Here is a 19,077-nt window from a genome sequence, read left to right as displayed (position 1 = left end):
AGAGAGAGACAGAAAGATAGAGATAGAGAAGAAGTGGGAGAGGGAGAAAGAGAGGGGCGAGAGACAGAGAGAAAGAGGGAAAGAGAGAAAGAAAAGAAAAGTGGGACAATGAGCGAGTGAGAGTAACAGAGAGAGAATGAGAGTGAGAATGGGAGAAAATGAAAGAGGAGAGTGGAAGAGAGGGGGAGAGAGAATGTGAAAGAGACTGAGAGAGAATAAGAGAGAGAAAAAAACAGAGAGCGCGTGCGAGAGTGAGAATGATAGTTTCGGGAATCTGGAGGGAACGTTCCCAAACAGGAAGCAACAAACCAAACACTGCAGGAAACTGCCCCTCTTCATGATGCAGGCAGACAAATCATGCCCATCTGATGCTGAACAAAAACCAAAAGAAAAGCTTTCAAATTAAATCGAGCAGTCTAACTCCATCATTGTGTATGCATACACCTCACCAGGAGCCAACAGTTTTTTACGCGCAAGGACCGCATCCAAGGTGATAAGATCTGACCTGAGGGTCCTTTAGGCAACAGCCAGGTTAATAGATGCTCCCCGTCAAGCCACAAGGAGACACCAGATCACAAACAATGTATTGCGTGGAGGTTCTCTAGAAAGGAGGCCCTTGCACAGAGAAGGACTCTCATGGGCTCCCACAGTTCAGCAAGAGCCGAGGTGCTCCTCCCTTGCAGCCAGTGCAGAGGCAACTGTGGGGCAGAAGAGAGACGTGCCTGTTCTCTAGCGCGCCCCCGGGGTCCTTCTCCAAGGGTGTGCCATGAGATGCCACTCCATCTCAAGGGCAGCTGCATAGATCTCTCAGGATGAAAGGTCTCTCTCTGGTGGAGCATGTCAGTATGAGGGAAAGGTCTGGATGATGAGAGGAGAGAAGTTGTACTATGCCCTCTTGGAAGCAGACCAGGAGCCTCAGGGTTTCCATGTGGCGTTGCCGAATTTTTTGGACCAAATCAACTTTTACCGATTTTGTTTTAATTGGTGGGGGAGGGGGGATCTCCTTGCATTTCTATTTCCAATCGACACCCCCACCCCATATATATTTATTATTCGATATTTATTCGGTAAACGTTGATTCGGTCTTTTTTTTTTGTTGGTAACATCACTTGATACCAAAGAAATACACTAGGGACGGACCTCCCCACCAGCCTCTCTCAGCTGGTAACACACAGACACACAGCATTCTGCGCTCAGAACATGTATGGCATGACAGCATGCCAGCAGGGAAAGCAGACTGCAGACCACAGCAGAGTCATCACCACAGGGCTACCCCAAGTCTAGTACAATAGCGCTGGCCATCCAGTCCTGCATAAATGCCCTTCCTGCTGGCAGCGAGGCCTGCGGAAGCAGCCGCGCTACCCGAGGCCTGCGGAAGCAGCCGCGCTACCCCGGCGGGAGCTGCTCATTTGCACTGAAGAATCCGCTTAATATAAAGTGCACAGGGACTGTGAACTGGGCGCTATCCAAGCTCATCTCCATTTTGAATGTCGTTGTCACCTGTGTGGGGTTCTCCTCAGCGCAGCTGGGGGAGGTTGCCCTGCAATCACTTCCCAGTGACGTGCCATTTATTGGACCTTTCTTCTTAATGGAGCAATAGAACAAAGCAGATGTTAATAAGTGTGCAGTCCCTCTCAGCTGTGGCTGGTGGTTCTTCCAGAGCAACACTCCCCACTATCAACACGTCATTTGGCAGCTATGGTTTTCCCTTCCGCCCTTTATTTCACAACAACAATTCAGGTATTTATAAGACAAGTTCCCCAACTTTCTATAGCAAAGGCGAAAGGCAAGTTGCAACTAGTTGTCAAGAGTTTCTGTACAGGCCCAAATGCTATTGCAAATATTTTATTTTAACATATTCCCAAACTCCTTTAATTTCTTTGAAACTTGGTGTAATCCTCCCACTGCGGGAGGCTAACATTAGAGAGATGAACCCTCCCAGGGCTAGAGATCTGTGTACATCCATGAAATGGAACTCCAGTAGGATCCGTGCAACTCTCGCATGTTATTAGATCTGTGATGTTGGTAGAGCAGTGCCAGCCTCTCATCTCCAGGGCAACACAGCTGAGCCTTAATCCATCCCCAGAACGTGTACCAAAGCGGAACAGCGGAGCGAGTTTAACATAAACATACTGTTTCGGATTTTCAGAAGTTATAGTGCAATTTGGGCCAGATGATGAATGGGGGGAAGTAACTTTAATGGGGACCAAGGCGCAGGAAGGGGGCCTCGAGCATGGGCAGAATGTCAGGTAGAGGGCAGGGAAGTAAACGTGTGACATTAGGCACAGCGCGCACAGTTAGAAGATGGAAATAATGTTTGGGCTGAGAATATGTTAGGCCGGATAAGGATACGTGCATTGGGATCAGGACCTGGAAGTGTAAAGCAGGCCCTGGGGGTGGGTGTTGGGCATGGGAGTCTGATGTGGGCAGATGTTAGGTTGTACAGTTGAAAGTCTAATTAAATAAAGTTTGTATGCCCCCTCTCATGTTCTCTCTCTCTCTCCCTCTCTCTCCCTCTCTCTCTGTCTCTCTCTCTCTCTCTGTCTCTCTCTCTCTCTCTCTTTCTCTGTCTCTCTGTCTCTCTCTGTCTCTCTCTCTCTCTGTCTCTCTCTCTCTCTTTCTCCGTCTCTCTGTCTCTCTGTCTCTCTCTCTCTCTCGCTTCCCCTCTCTCTCTTTGAATCCAGGACTGCACAATCTGCATGGAGAGACTCGTAACGTCATCTGGCTATGAAGGGGTCCTTAGCCACAAGGGTATCAAACCAGAGCTTGTTGGCAAACTGGGAAAGTGTGGGCACATGTACCATCTCCTTTGCCTGGTGGCCATGTACAATAATGGGAACAAGGTAAGCATCAAACCACGCTGCACCCCTCCCCAGGCCCCTGAAACAGCACTGATGCACAGCAGTGTGCCACAGAGCCCTTTGCCAGTGTGTGCCTCCTATGTGAGATGGCATGAGCGACCTATAGCACCATGTCCCCCATACCAGTACTCCTTACACCTCTTGATGCTTAAGGCATGTGACTATCATTACTACCACCTCCTGAGGGAAATGTGCCCTCGACAGTAAACCTTACCGGATTGGCAGCAGCCGTGGTGGAAACATCCGACTTCAGATACCACTTTCGTGGTTGGTAAAGTTAGGGACCTTCCACTAGACTATTGAGTATGAGCTCCATGTCTGTGCGTGTTCTCCATGAGGAGGACATAAATGAGCTTCAGGCGGTGAAACAGAGGTGGTTATGCATTTAAAATAAGGCTGATAGACTAAGACCTGCCTGTCGATTATTTTGTTGTGTCAATTAAATAACTGAGGCTTTCATCCTGGTGGCGGTGTTAAACATTTGCTTACTGATGGACATCTCGGTAGATTACAGCCCTGGGGTTATCTCCTACAGCTCTGACAAACATCCTAGGGCAGGGAGCCTTTCAAAATGGCCGCTGTCATCAGCACTGTGAGACCTAGAGTGGCGCGCGACTCTCAAGGGTGGCTACACCAAAGCATCACCCAAATTCCCAAGCATAAACCAACACAGGCAACATGAAATCCAATGTTCCCAGAGTCTTCATGCCCCCCCCCGAATTGACTGAGTGTACAAGAAGAAGACCAGGGTAGGGACAGAGCATCTCAGGAGTAACGCGGCAGCTGACATTATGGGATCTCTGCCTTAGACCTATACTAGCGAGGAAGCGACAAGGTAAAACCCAGTGCATTAAACTAGACTTGGTTTTCCAGTGTCCAATCATTATTCAGATCTAATCCCAGGGGGAAATGAATGAACCCTGGTCATTTCCAGGACCGTGAGCCCAGGAAAGGTGCGGCACGCGGGTGGATGATTCGAATACTGGTCTGATCTATTCCGATCCCGGAACCAGATGTGAAGAGAACCCCAGCTTCTAATGTGGCATTCCAGTGTGGTGTGCCAAGCTTTGTTGCATGTTTTTTGTTGTATGTTCACTTTGCCCTCTCTGCTCTTACCCTCCCTGACCCGGAAGGATGGCAGCCTGCAGTGCCCTACCTGTAAAGCCATCTATGGCGAGAAGACCGGAACGCAACCACCTGGGAAGATGGAATTTCACCTCATCCCTCATACCCTGCCAGGCTACAACGAGTTCAAAACCATCCGCATCGTATACGACATCCCATCAGGAATCCAGGTGAGGACATGCCCTCGTTACCCCGTGCCCAGCATCGCACTCCTTCCTGTCCACCCTCATCTTCCCTACCTTTTCTCATACCAAACATTGAGCGATCCAGAGTGATGCACAGGGCACTCTGCAGGTCAGAGAATAAGTCCTCACGGCGCAGAGACCACACTTACCATTATATACCAAGAGCATGCCCTGCACATTTCATTGTACACCTAGCACACAGCCTGCACTTTGCATTGAAGGTAGAGCACATGCAATGAACTCTACATTATAGGCAGATGGATCATGCGTGTGCACACACAGGCACACGCTAGTTTACATTGTGTGACTGCGATTGGCCTATAGGGTGGGCTTTCACAACAGGATAGTTCATAAATGCAATTCAAGACGTAATTAGGTCCGTGGTAAATTATTATTTAAATATGCAATCTTGTTCCCAGAAAAATATCGTACAATTGTAGTTCATCAAAACTATGGCTAATTACCAAAATCAATGTCGAATCGCTGTAATTAGTCTTAAAATAATGGCATGGTTTAAGGCGCAGGAGCTTCTCCGTCCGGCATTCTGTTAAATCATTCATGGTTAAGATCTCCTTTCCATGAACATTATGGACAATGATAAATTCCAGAATAGTCTCTAAAAGTAGAGCTGGCGATTTTTTAAAGTGGTGGTCGAATAATGATTTCCCAGGATTAGAACAAACTCAGTGAGTGGACCAAAACAAACTCATAGCAATACGGGTGCTCTCCCCTTCAAAGAATTATAAAAATCAAGGCTTTTTACACCACAAATTTCGAAAGAATCTGTGAAAACCCATAGAATTTACCATCGGTCTTGTAGGTGAGCACAGTAAATACTCCAATAGATGTCAGGTCACAAACAGAACACAAGACCATTTTGCAACACTATTTCAGACTGGCTGTGCCAAAAGGAAACTATGAAGCCCTGTCACGATATATGCCGGCATTGCCAATGTAAATCCCATGTACTTGCTACGTGTGTTCAAAGCAAACCATGAGGACTTATCTCAACAATATATGTCAGCATTGCCAATGTAAAAAAATATTCATGATGTGTTAAGCAAATAATGAGGCCTATCCACAACATATTCCAGCACTGCCCCCCCTTTATGCTGTTTGTGGTGCCAAAGATATTAATGAGGCTTGGCTCATCTGTATATGCCAGCATTTCAACTGTAAGACACATTTTGTACTGATTCTTGTGCATAAAGTACATCATGACGACTGTCAACATATGCCAGCACTGCCCCACTTTTGTGCTGGTTGTGCACAAAGAACCTCATGGGGCTTGTCTCAACCATACATGCCACCATTGTTACTGTACAATACATGTTCTTGCTGCTTATGTCCAAAGTACATCATGCCGACTGTTAAAAACAACCCCGCGCTACTCCCCTTTCATGCTGATTGTTTCCAAAGAAGGTCATGAGGCTTGTTTTAGCCATATATGTCAGCATTGCCCCTGTAAAGCATATTTCCATGCTGCTTGTGCATAATGCAGGTCACCAATGTATGTTGCAAAGCTGCCCTAATTTCATGTCAATTGTGCGTAAAGCAAATCATGGTACCCATCAAGCTGTTACCATTTCATGCTCATTCTGCAAAAAGCAAATCACGTAGCCTGGCCACAACATATATTTCAATTGCATCCTCCTTGCCGCCTGCTTTGCCACAGAACTTTATTGGGCCTGTCTCCACAACGTGCAGCATTGCTCCTGTTTCATGACGATATTGCCCATAGGAATGCCTGACGCCTTTCTCAACAACCTGCTCTGATGTTCCAGTTTCATGCCGATTATGCTCCAACACATTATGAATCCTATTTCAACAATATGCCTCATGTTGCTGCCCTTGTTTAATTCAACAATATGCCTCATGTTGCTGCCCTTGTTTAATGCAAATTATGTCCAAAGAAATTGAGACTTGTCTCAACATTATATTGCAGAATTGCCACTGCAAACAAGATGTTCGTATTGATTTTTCTGCATATTTTCCTTGCTGCTCCTTCACCCAAACATCGCCACCAACATATTCACACACAACCCAACACACACGCACACGCACACGCACACGTAATCATGTGACAGACATGCTAGGGGGTGTGGTGAAGGTCCATCTCTGCCTCAGTGGTGCTTCCAATTTTGTGCCTCCAGACGACCATTTGTTCCCGGTTTGTGGAGTGCATATCCCACAAGCTGGGAACAAACTGTAGTGTGTATTTGCAGTGAGCTTGGCTGCGCATTTCACATTTTCAGCACAGAGAGACAATGTCCATGAGGGAGGGAGACAGTGTTAGGCCGACTGTCACTCAGGGACATTGTTTCTCATCATTGGTGGCTGAAAGATGGTGGGGCACCTCCCATCCACCTTAACGGGTGACCCGGCACGGGTCTCTGGCTGAGCTGGAGATCAACAGCGTTCCTTGCTACAGTTCTGATGCCGTGGCGGGTGCTGCAGCCAGCTTGATGCTGTTTCCAGCCTGAGGTAGGTTTGCAGTCCAGGGGTCATTTGGTCGACACCCGCAGGGCAGTCAGAGATGATGCAACATCTAAATTAACGCAGTGAAGAGATACATGAGAACGTGGTAGAGCACAAGTTCTGTCAAACCACATTCTTTTTTATTTACAAAATAGTGTGAGAATGTATTGTAAAACATCAGAGTTATGAACAATGAAACATAAAAATGCAAAAACAGTTTGAATAGTCACAATTTACAAAATGGGTTTAGATTAGAGAAGAAAGAAGATCAGTGATTGGGCTTCACCCAAGAAGCTATTGGTTGGCTATCGCCTGTAAGATATCGCAGGTAATCTTGCAGGAGCTCTGAGTTCTCCTCGAGAAGGGAATGCAATGTCTCCTGTGGTGCGGTAAGCAGGGAGGGTTTCTAGTTGCCTGATTGAGTTGAGGTTCACCTCCCTGAGTTAGGTTCCTGCACCTCCCACCCCTCATCCGTGTTTTACAGGCTTGTGATGTTTGACACATGGTCTCCTTCTCTGACGGCATAATTGTTTCCTCTCCTCCAAGTGCATGTCCTTCCTCCTTGCAATGTCTATGCCTTTCTCTCTCATGATAATTTTCTATAGTTCCACTAACCTGTCTCCTATAACTTCTGCTTCCCCATCTCCTCATGGAGATTAACCTTCAACTCTTATTCCCAAGAGCCCTTTAGGACGAGGTGGCACTACTCAGAGGTGGATGGGGGTGCAGAAGTTACTCAGACATCAATAATCAAAAGGACTCAGGAAGTTTGGCAAAGAGCTTTTCTGTTTTAATTTCAATTGTCTAAAACAGGGAGTACAATGGGCGTCATCCGACGCCGCACAGTTTAGTCTCCAAGCTTTTAACAAAAAACAGTTATTTTATAACAAAAATGAGTCACTGCTGACATCATATTACATGGCAAACTACAAAACTTATGGGCACCCATGATTGGCTCTTCGTGAACATCTAAGTATATGTTCTATATAGCCACTGGTTATGATTGAGTACTTAAGTCAGGTGAGCATCAGAACCCACCCCTAATAACTGGTCATTATTGTCGTCACTAAATACACAACGATTCATTGGGTCTTCATACTATAGGGCTCTTCATTAGGCGGCCCGCTAAGATTGGTTTGGCCCCCTTGTACCCTTCTGTAATATTCCTTACACTAGCAGCACCCAGGCTACCATTACAGGTGCATGGAAACTCTGCGTGATCATGCCTCCCCTACAATTAACCCATTATCAGTCAACACTCCTTCAGTTTGTTCAGACAATTAGGTTTTGAACTTGGCCTTGTAGCTGAGGACTTTGCCTGGGAAATAAAGGGAGGATAGCTTCACTGTGTCTTTTTAGTTTCGGTACAGCCTGACCCAAGCTGTTCTGATATTACCAATGTGACTTGAAGACCACTCTTTTGAGCCTTTTGAAGTATTTCATCCTTTTAAATAATGACCTGTAGAAACATTTACTGTTTTTTCCATACTGCTTCAAACGGTAGCGTGTTCCTTTCTTACATTCCTTGTAACTTTCTTGACAGTCATCAGTTACACTGTGGTCTTTTCCCTTGGTTCTGAGCCAGCCCCATCGTCTCTAAAACTTGCCATGCCATCAGTAATTTCCAGCTGTGCCACACATTTTGAAAGTCTTTTTCTTGTTCATGAACTTTCTGCCTGCTAAAGTGCGTTGTGGAACATCCAGGTTATATACATTCCTATGTACATACATTGGCGCCTCGCCGCAATCTAATTCACTACGTAGCCAGCCTTATGAATACATTTCCCTATTCGTTTCCAGCAACTGTACACGTGTAAACTGATTTACATTTTCTTCACTGTTTTTGTAGACTGAGCATCTTCATCTCGAGCCCCATATGTTGCTCATCTATACCATCTATTCTTTAAGTCTTTAGAGAATACTTGTTATGTTTCTTATCTCCATCCAGCTTCTAGATACAACAACTCCATTTCATGTGACATCATAAGGCTCCTTTCTGTGTTCAATTACACATTTCTTCTGGTCCTTCATCCAAAAGAGTGCTATATCTCTGTCCATTTAGATAGGGTTTCCTTAATGGATATCTTGTCTCGAAGGTTCTCTACAGTATTTGTACACTGACTGGAACTGCACATGTCGTCATCTCTGGTTCCACACATATAGGTAACATATGGGCGGAGCTTGGAGCGACGATGTCTGCCTGTACCTCTACAACCTCGCCCAATCTCTTTGACTTTCTCCCCTCATTCTGGAAGGTCACCTCTTCCAAACTCTCTTGCTTTCTCCGTACCTTCTGTTGTTTTTTTTCCTCCAACCTCACATGTATCTCTACCTGCAGTCCATATGCGTGTCCAGGGAGTGGCCTGGGGTGGCAAATGCTACCCAAGAATCTGATTGAGCACCCCGGGTGCCACCCCATCATCCTAAACTATGATCATTATCTGTGTGTGCGCTCCTACTTCATTCCACCCCTGCATAGGTCAGCACCCCACTTGGGCCACCCCAGTCAAAAGAGTCTGGACATGCCACTGGTCCACCCTGCCCCCCAACTCCTCCCTGATCTTCAACTCCTCCTGAACCTCCAACTCCTCCTCCATCTCCTGCTCCTCCTGCACCTTCAACTAAATACAGCTTCTACTCCTCCTGCACCTTCAACTAATTACAGCTTCTACTCCTCCTGCACCTTCAACTAATTACAGCTTCTACTCCTCCTGCACCTTCAACTAATTACAGCTTCTACTCCTCCTGCACCTTCAACTAATTACAGCTTCTACTCCTCCTGCACCTTCAACTAAATACAGCTTCTACTCCTCCTGCACCTTCAACTAATTACAGCTTCTACTCCTCCTGCACCTTCAACTAATTACAGCTTCTACTCCTCCCGCACCTTCATTTCAACCGCCCCACCAACTCCTCAGCACCTTCAATGGCTGCTCTCATATTCCAAACTACCACACCACTATTCTCCCTGCGTTGGTTTTTACTGCACCATGGGCATATTTCTGGTAGAGACTTGCAGCTGTGTATGATAATGTTCCCAGTTCAGGGATTGGCTGGGCCACCAGGGCTTCACATGCTGAGGTGTTTCATTTTACTGTGCTGAATTCCCTACCAAAGGGGGCCAAGCCTCTAAAAGGCTGACATTGAATCATGTAGCAAAGTGTCCATGGCGAGCTTCATAAGCGGAGCCGGCCGGACCCTTGGCTGCTTGCTGGTCTGCTGGGCCCTCTCCTCTGTAGCAGTGAGCAGGACCTTGATTGACGCTACTTGGGTAAACCCTTGCGTGTTATCACAATGGATCAGATACTGTGGGTCCAGGATTACAGGTTTCACGGATTTCAACACAATAATCCGGCTCTGGTTTCTTAAAAGGGCAGTACCGTGCTTGAGCATTGTCGTAGGCCTACAGAATTGTTGGGGGACCTGGGAGTCCGCCGCATATCACCCTCAAGCCACATATCATGTAACTGGTAGTGTGGCCCACCCCCCTGAGTCACCCTCACATGCACCTTAAGGCCCAGCCATGGGACATCATCACAACCCTGTATGAGGTCCAATTCAGATAGGGTTCCTTGAAGCTCCTCAGTCATGGGAAGGGCTATGATGCACAAGAGAGTCTTCTAGGCCTACTGGGAGAGCAATGGGCACTATATAGCGCCAAATTGTTACCTGGCCAAACTGCGTTGATGCAGAAGGGCTTCTTTTTTACAATGAGGACAGCTTCCAAGTGGCTGGATCTCATAAGACCATGCTTTAAGCAACAGCCAGAGTGAGAGAAGATCTGGCTCTAGCGGCAGCAAAGTGACATCATGTCCCCCAAAAATGTGTAAAGGTGAGTGATTTGTAAGGTAGGCAATGGTATAGAGGGGAGGTTTAGCAGACTTACTGTTGTTGTAGCAGCCCCCACAGAACATTACCATAAGTGGTGCCCTCAAGATGTTGCTGCTGCTGCTGCTTCCAAGCAGGCCCACGGGTGTCTTTGGATCAGGGGACGTTTGATTTACACAGGCAAGGTGGGCATGTAACGCTAGGAGGAATGGACTTGACTATGAATGGCTGTCAGCAGAGTCTTCTCAATGTCCAAATTGAATGCTGTGTCCCAGGACAAAACGTCTTCTCCAAAGTAGAAGGATATATGTGGGGCAAAGGGTACCCTCTTTGTTGTTGAAGGGGGGCCTGACTGTAGAGGGTGGATTTGCACCGTGGAAAAAAGAGTCAAAAACTAGCCCTGATCAGGGACGCATTATAGGCAAGGTACGGAAAGCATCAAAAGCTAGGGTTAACAAATACTAGCAATGGGAGAGGTCACAGAATAGGGCCGATGAATCCGTAGAACAAAGATTTTAATTAATAATTCACAAACATCGAAAAAATGTAGGCCTGTAACTCGACATGAGGCTTTTAAAACATAAACATAAACCAAAAAGAAAAAAGGTACAATGACACAATTAGCTACACGTTGTTGGGAGGGTTAGTAGCAGAATTATTTGTGCATTTTCTTGTTCTACTCAGTTATAGTTGTACGCAATTGTTGTGAACAAAACATTAATTCATTAAATCATCCTTATTATGTGACCTCTCTCATTGCTAGTATTTGTTAACCCTAACTTTTGCTGCTTGCTTTCCGTACCCAGCCTATCATGCGTCCCTTCTCCAAAGTAGATACATAGGTGTCTCACAGTAAGAGAACTCTTGAGGACAAGATGACTCTTTCCGCAAAGCACTGTACATTTTTCAATAAACAGAACACATATGAATGAAGTTCATATAGAAATATGAGAATAATGAAAATGTAGATGGAAAAGGATATCTGAATGTTAAGAAGGGAGCGAAAAGTGTTACAAGTCAGAGGAAAATGGATTGAAAGAGGTAGAGCCTCACATATGTTAGGTGCAAGAAGATAAAATATAAAGTAAGCAGTAGATGCTAAGGTCAGAGCAGACGAGTTGCAATAGAGGAGTGGCAAGATAAGGAGTGGCCAGTCCACAGCTGCATTTCAACATGATATAGAGAAGCCGAAATATTACAGCTCAGTGGGTAAGGTCATCCACTGTGGAGATGCCCAATAGCGAGCTGCAAAGGCTGAAAAGAAGGTAGATAGTGGAATGGAAGATAGAATGAAGAAGGGAAAGAACTTACACAGGTTGTCCAGGATGAAGAGTGAGCGGTGCTCAAGACGAGAGAAGACAAACATAAGACAATCTAAGCCTCATTAAGGGACAGATTTGACAATGATAAGACGATGGACGGTGTGTTCAAGTACAAGAACCAATGGATATGTGATAGAGGCTTTGCATTCTGAGCTGGCTGGCACGTGCTTCCTCCTACTCCCCTGTGACTTAAAAAAAAAGAAAATGTACATGTTTTCTTGTTTTCTCGCATCCCTCACTCCCCATCACCAACTCCTTCTCTATTATGGTAGTCACAGAAAAGGGTTTTTTTGTTTTTTGAATGAGCTCCTTGCTCTCTTTAAATGGCGGCCATCTTGTTCTTAATTGTGTTGGATCAACGGGCCTGTGCTCTTAGCACAAAAAACAGTTCACTAAAATGGTGTTCCCATTGTATGCAGTTGCCCTCAATGAATGAATGTCATTTATTCGGGCTGGCAGGCTCTTAACAGCTGTGATACCACACCCTGCAGTGTATTAAGTCTTGCTTTCAGTTTTAGATGAGTTCAAGTGAAGCAGGGGGTGTCTCTGTATAGCTGACAATATGAAATAGTGGCATGAAGGGTAGTGTCGGATGGATTACGTCACGGAGGAACTCATCTCCCATTCCGGAAACTCCTGAAAACCCGCTTACTTGAATAACTGATTTGACCCTGCTGCTGTTGGCTATTTTCTTATCCTGTGTCCTGTCTTTTGTGTTGTGTCTTGTGTGTTTGTGTGCGCCCTGATGCCTGCGGGCTATGGCTCGAAACAACCAAATAAATCAAATAAATAAATGGAAAAAAGAGACAAAAGTGTAGGGATTCATTAATAATAATAATTTAGCATTTATATAGCGCTATTGAGCGCTGCTTTCTTATTACCCACTGTGTGCGGAAGGATGAAAGGCTGAGTTTGCCCCTGCGTCGGCAGGATCTGCACGGATGTCAAAGCAAGCGCTCTACCCGCTGTGCCACTTGACCGGCTAATAAAATTGTCTGCATAAAAGAGGCAAGGACGACCAAAATTAGGGTATGTTAAATAAGAGAGGAGGGGATCAAGAACAGACCCCCCAAGACACACCACAGAGAAGAGAAAGAGTGGAAGGGAAGAGGGGGTTTGCCAACCCAAGTTACAGAGTAGGCGTGGTTGAAGAGGTTAATGACAAAATGAGAAAACAATAACTAATATAACAATAGAGGACAGCAAGGAAGAAGAGCTAATCTAGGGATCAACAAGGTTGAAAGTTTCCATTAGGTCAAAAGGGATGTGAATAGAGTTGTATAATGATGTGCAGAAGCAAGACAATGAGCCTCATTATGAGATGTGCGGAATGGGTTTAACGGTGCCGGTAATGGTGCCGGCGCGGTTAAACCCACTGCGCACTATTACGAGGTTCCCTCGCAGGACCCGCTGGTTTATGAGTGGGCCCGTTGTTAGCTCCCTCCCCATTCCCATTGAGAATTACCGGGCTCTCCAAACTCAGAATGGCCCGGTAATTCCCCATTCAGGGACCCGGACCCAGACACGATTTTGGAGGCAGCCATGGCGCCAATAGCGCCATTGCTACCTCCAAAGTCGTAATGAGGCCCAATGAGAGATGGGTAGATGGGTAGTTTTATTTCGAGGAAAGCTACATTGAAGTTGGGATGGGAGTGAATTAGAGTCCATGAGGTTCATTACGAGTTTGCCGGTATCCCCTGGGTTTTACCAGCGGGATACCGGCAAACTGTAACACAGTTTCACCACTTGGGATGCCGGAATTACCGACAGATTCCAAGTGGCAGAAACACTTGTAAATCCCCATTCCATGGAGTCCTGTAGGATTCCATGGGGGGATTAGCTGGTATTACCGGCCCCAGTGTTACTGGACCAGTAGTACCAGCAATTCTTTGCCGTTAGTGTGGTGGATATACGTCCATGCTGAAGATAAATCCTCCACCATACCGGCAAACTTGTGGTTGGCAGTCTGAAAAAGTGCCGATATATGTTATTATCAGCAAATTATTTCCAGACCGGCCAACTTATACTGAGGCCCCATGTATCAAGAGAGCTGAGTATAAGTCGCCCACTCAAGAAGATTGGTGAGAGAAGGGGCATAAGGCAGAAGGTGAAAATATGTGGTGAACTTCACATTATAGACAGTCAGAACATACACACTTAATGGTATAGATATAATAAGCCCTTTCAGCTAATATACCAAAGCCAGACACACTGCAGCCCGGAGGATGGAGAGAGCCCACACGCTAAGCTCAGAGGAGGGACGGAGCCCACACGCTAAGCTCAGAGGAGGGACAGAGATAGGGGACACATTATAGCCCAGAGGATGGACAGAGCACACTTGCTAAGCTCAGAGAAACGACAAACATAGGGAACACACTGCCGCTCGGAGGATGGGTGTAGCACACATGCTAAGCTCAGAGGAGGGACTGACAGAGGGGACACCCTTTAGGAAAAGGGGTAGACAGAGCACACTTGCTAAGCACAGAGAAGAATAGACAGAGGGGACACAATGTAGGCCAGAGGATGGACAGACCGTACTTGCTAATCTTAGAGGAGGGACAGGCATAGGACACAGACTGTAGGCCAGAGGATGGACAGAGCACACTTGCTAAGCTCAGAGGAGGGACAGGCATAGAGGACAGACTGTAGGCCACAGGATGGACAGCGCACACTTGCTAAACTCAGATAAAGGACAGGCATAGGGGACAGACTGTAGGCCAGAGGATGGACAGAGCACACTTGCTAAGCTCAGAGGAGGGACAGGCATAGGGAACAGACTGTAGGCTAGAGGATGGACAGACCGTACTTGCTAAGCTCAGAGGAGGGACAGGCATAGGGGACAGACTGTAGGCCAGAGGATGGACAGACCGTACTAGCTAAGCTCAGAGAAGGAACAGGCATAGGGGACAGACTGTAGGCCAGAGGATGGACAGAGCACACTTGCTAAACTCAGAGGAGGGACGGGCATAGGGGACAGACTGTAGGCCAGAGGGTGGACAGAGCACACTTGCTAAGCTCAGAGGAGGGACTGACAGAGGGGGCTCACTAGAGGCCAGAGGATGGACAGTGGGTAAAGTGGATGTTGGGGGGCTAGGGGTTGGCCAGTCATTCGCCTTGATATAACCTGTGCGGATTTGGCTGTCACTGTAAGCCTGCCCATAAGAAAGGAACTTTTGCTCTGATGGTCTTAAGTTTTAAGACTTTCTCACAGCAAGGTGCTCCTCAAACATGCAGCCATTTGCGAATTCTATTCACGTTGGTAACTATGTAAATGTGTATTGTACCCTTTTCCTGTGACTCTCTAAGTGTTCAAATAAATAAATAAATATATTGCTATTTCAGGCCTTGCTATGAAAACCTTTCCCAGGCAGCCGCTGTGGCACAGTCAGTCCATGCATGTGGCTGGTTACTAAAATGTTGGAGGTTTCAGCCCACACCTGAATGCCTTACATGCTTCAATATAAAATATAACATTGTCAAACTACAATAACGATCATTTGGTTTATTGTTGTTGGTGACTTATTGGCAAACAAGCGGTAAATGACGTTGTATAATCACATCTGTGAATCTCGAAATGGTCCCCCTCCCGTTGCCCAAAACCATAATGTGTTTTTTTTAAATTAAGAAACTGTCGGGACGGGGGGCAAGAGGGCCACATTACAGGGCAGTCCTGATAAAACCTGGCCGTCTGCTCTCCCTCGCACAGGGCATAGACAGAGAAAGCACATAGATAACAGACACAGGTAACATGCTGCACAGGGGATAGACAGGGAAAGCACATAGAGGGAGGCACAGATGACAGACACAGGTAACATGCTGCACAGGGGATAGACAGGGAAAGCACATAGAGGGAGGCATAGATGACAGACACAGGTAACATGCTGCACAGGGGATAGACAGGGAAAGCACATAGAGGGAGGCACAGATGACAGACAAAGGTAACATGCTGCACAGGGGATAGACAGGGAAAGCACATAGAGGGAGGCACAGATGACAGACACAGGTAACATGCTGCACAGGGGATAGACAGGGAAAGCCCATAGAGGGAGGCATAGATGACAGACACAGGTAACATGCTGCACAGGGGATAGACAGGGAAAGCACATAGAGGGAGGCACAGATGACAGACACAGGTAACATGCTGCACAGGGGATAGACAGGGAAAGCACATAGAGGGAGGCACAGATGACAGACACAGGTAACATGCTGCACAGGGGATAGACAGGGAAAGCACATAGAGGGAGGCATAGATGACAGACACAGGTAACATGCTGCACAGGGGATAGACAGGGAAAGCACATAGAGGGAGGCACAGATGACAGACACAGGTAACATGCTGCACAGGGGATAGACAGGGAAAGCACATAGAGGGAGGCATAGATGACAGACACAGGTAACATGCTGCACAGGGGATAGACAGGGAAAGCACATAGAGGGAGGCACAGATGACAGACACAGGTAACATGCTGCACAGGGGATAGACAGGGAAAGCACATAGAGGGAGGCACAGATGACAGACACAGGTAACATGCTGCACAGGGGATAGACAGGGAAAGCACATAGAGGGAGGCACAGATGACAGACACAGGTAATATGCTGCACAGGGGATAGACAGGGAAAGCACATAGAGGGAGGCATAGATGACAGACACAGGTAACATGCTGCACAGGGGATAGACAGGGAAAGCACATAGAGGGAGGCACAGATGACAGACACAGGTAATATGCTGCAGCTCTGAGGAATGACAGAAGGTCATGCCCAAGGCAACTCAGCGGACAGGCAGTGCACACACACCACTGGTTCAGAGAATGGAAAGGCCGAGCACGAACTGCATGCCAGAGAATGGTGCCATAGGGATCACACAGTCCAGCTCACATGAAGAAAAAGAGACAGCACACACATATCACTACTTAGAGAGGAAGCAGAGGCAGTGCACAGATGCTGCGCAGAGGAAGGACACGCAGACTGTGGAGCACTCGCTGTGTAGCTCAGAGTAGGTAGAGGGCCAGAGCACACACAGTGCGGGTCAGTGGAAGGAAAAAGCACACACACACACACACTCAAATACACACACACACATTCACACACACACACACACACACTCACACACACATTCACATACACACACTCACACACACTCACACACACACACCCGCATTAACACACACACACAAACACACACGCTTTCGCATACACACACTCATACACACACACACTCACACATACACAAACTCAAACACACACCCGCATTCACACACACACACAACACACACGCATTCACATACACACACTCAAACACACACATCCTCAAACACACACCTGCACAGTCACACACACTTATACACACACACTCTCTCTCTCACACACACAAACTCTAACACACACACAAACACACACACACACATTCACATACAAGCACACACTCAAACACCCACACACTCAAACACAAACAAGCATTAACACAGACACTAAAACACATACACCCAGTCACACACACGTATACACACACACACACACACACACACTCTCTCTCGGCAGTGCAAAGGAAGACAGAGCACAGAATCTGCACCTCAGAGGAATGGCAGCGTGTGCCTACTCCATCTCAGCTCCAGCTCATATGAAGAACAGGCGTAGCTCACACTGAAGATTACAGTAAGGGCACCCAGACCACCCACAATAAATGTAGCAACGTATTCACACACAGAATACCAAATGTAGTAACATACCCTTTTTAGGTCAGAGTGTGTGGAAAGGGCATATACACTGCCGACCCCACACTCTACAGCTCAGAGGGAGGAAAGATGGCACGCTTTGCAACTCAAATAAAGACAGAGCGCAGCAACTGAAGCTCAGAGAATGCACACTGCAGTTGAGGAAGCGCAGACATAGCACGCACAATGCAACTCAGGAGACCATACACAGCACACACGCTGCTGCACATTGGAAAGTCAAGTGTAGCACCAGCACTGTTGCTCACAGGAAGGACAGAGGAATGGCACCCACGCCAAAGGGCATAGCTTAATCATTTTGGGAGGTGTGGATATGAGTTTTTACCAACAAGCTGTGCAGTGTACCTAACTAAAAAGGGGAGTGTGGGGAGTTGGTAACCATCAGTTTATTATTTAATTGTATTAGAAACAATAGCTTTCTAATGTTATAACTGCTATATCTTTGGATCTCTTTTCTAATGTCTTATATTTGCACTATGTATGTCACTCTTAATCACATCCCGTCACGTCTCCTACATACAGTTCTCATTTACACTCTCAAACTACCACCCCACATATCTAACACACTCTATACACATTGCATTATCGTTTATTTCACCTGATCTTAAGAGTGAAGTCCGACTGCACTTCCACACTACCATTAATAGGGATTTTGAAAAACTTCATAGACAGACTGTTCAGACACTACTAGTTTGGTCTTCTAAATGCCTCACACAGGCATTCTGAAAAACATCTATAAAAGAGGCATGTGGCATTGTACAAATCCCTACATAAATGAATGAATTAATAATGACTGCAACTCAGAGGAGGGATGGAGCGGGTTTGCGCATTTGCGCATGCGTGAGTACACACACACACACACACACACACAGGATTTTCAAGGATAGACAGAGCCCACACATGCCATCTTTGAGGATAAAACAAAGCCATGCAAGACAGTTTACTGAGGTAACAAAGCGTGCCAACTACCACTCTACACTACAGCTTCCTATGGCACCTCAGAGTATAGGCAGACAGAGCACACATGCACTGCAACTCAGGGACTAGCCAGGGAACGCCAGCTGCCACCCGGATGAGAGAGCGCGCACCCTGCATCTCTGAGGATGGACAGAATACGCAGAGAGAGCAAGAGAGAGTGAACTTACACTGGCTCCAAGAACTGAGAGAGCAGCCACACAGCAGTGTAGGAGACAAGCAAGAACACACACTACTGCTCACCGCATGGACACAGCACATGTACGGCGGCTCAGAGGATAGGGAAAGCACACACTGTTGCTCGGAGAGTATCTAGAGCATGCATACAAACACATCCACACACGCACACAAACAGTATCTATTCTCAACTCAAAGGATGGACAGACCACACACACAGGGCCTCATTACGAGTTTGGCGGCAGCCATGGAGCTACTAGCTCCATGGCTGCCGCCAAACCGGGCTTCTTTACCGGGTTCCCAGAATGGGGAATTACCGGGCCACTCCGATTCCGGAGGGCCCGGTAATTCCTCCCTCTGGGGACCCGGGCCCGGACCTTCCCCATTCCCATCTGAG

At 46.8% G+C, this 19,077-nt stretch overlaps 1 protein-coding gene across 2 annotated transcripts in view; it reads left to right on the top strand.

Moving 5' to 3' along the window:
* DTX1 (deltex E3 ubiquitin ligase 1) overlaps positions 1 to 19,077 on the top strand; it is a 593,706-nt gene that overhangs the window by 535,304 nt on the left and 39,325 nt on the right. For both annotated transcript variants that reach the window (XM_069619247.1, XM_069619248.1), the window contains 2 exons: positions 2,685 to 2,843; positions 3,995 to 4,156. In XM_069619247.1, the coding sequence (XP_069475348.1) occupies positions 2,685 to 2,843; positions 3,995 to 4,156 (321 nt within the window). The remainder of the gene's footprint in view (positions 1 to 2,684; positions 2,844 to 3,994; positions 4,157 to 19,077) is intronic.

Source organism: Ambystoma mexicanum, chromosome 10 (genome assembly GCF_040938575.1).
Source record: "Ambystoma mexicanum isolate Mex_15411 chromosome 10, UKY_AmexF1_1, whole genome shotgun sequence".
Lineage (NCBI taxonomy): Eukaryota > Metazoa > Chordata > Amphibia > Caudata > Ambystomatidae > Ambystoma > Ambystoma mexicanum.
The sequence above is the reverse complement of the archived record's forward strand: the minus strand, read 5'-3'. Positions and strand labels throughout refer to the sequence as shown.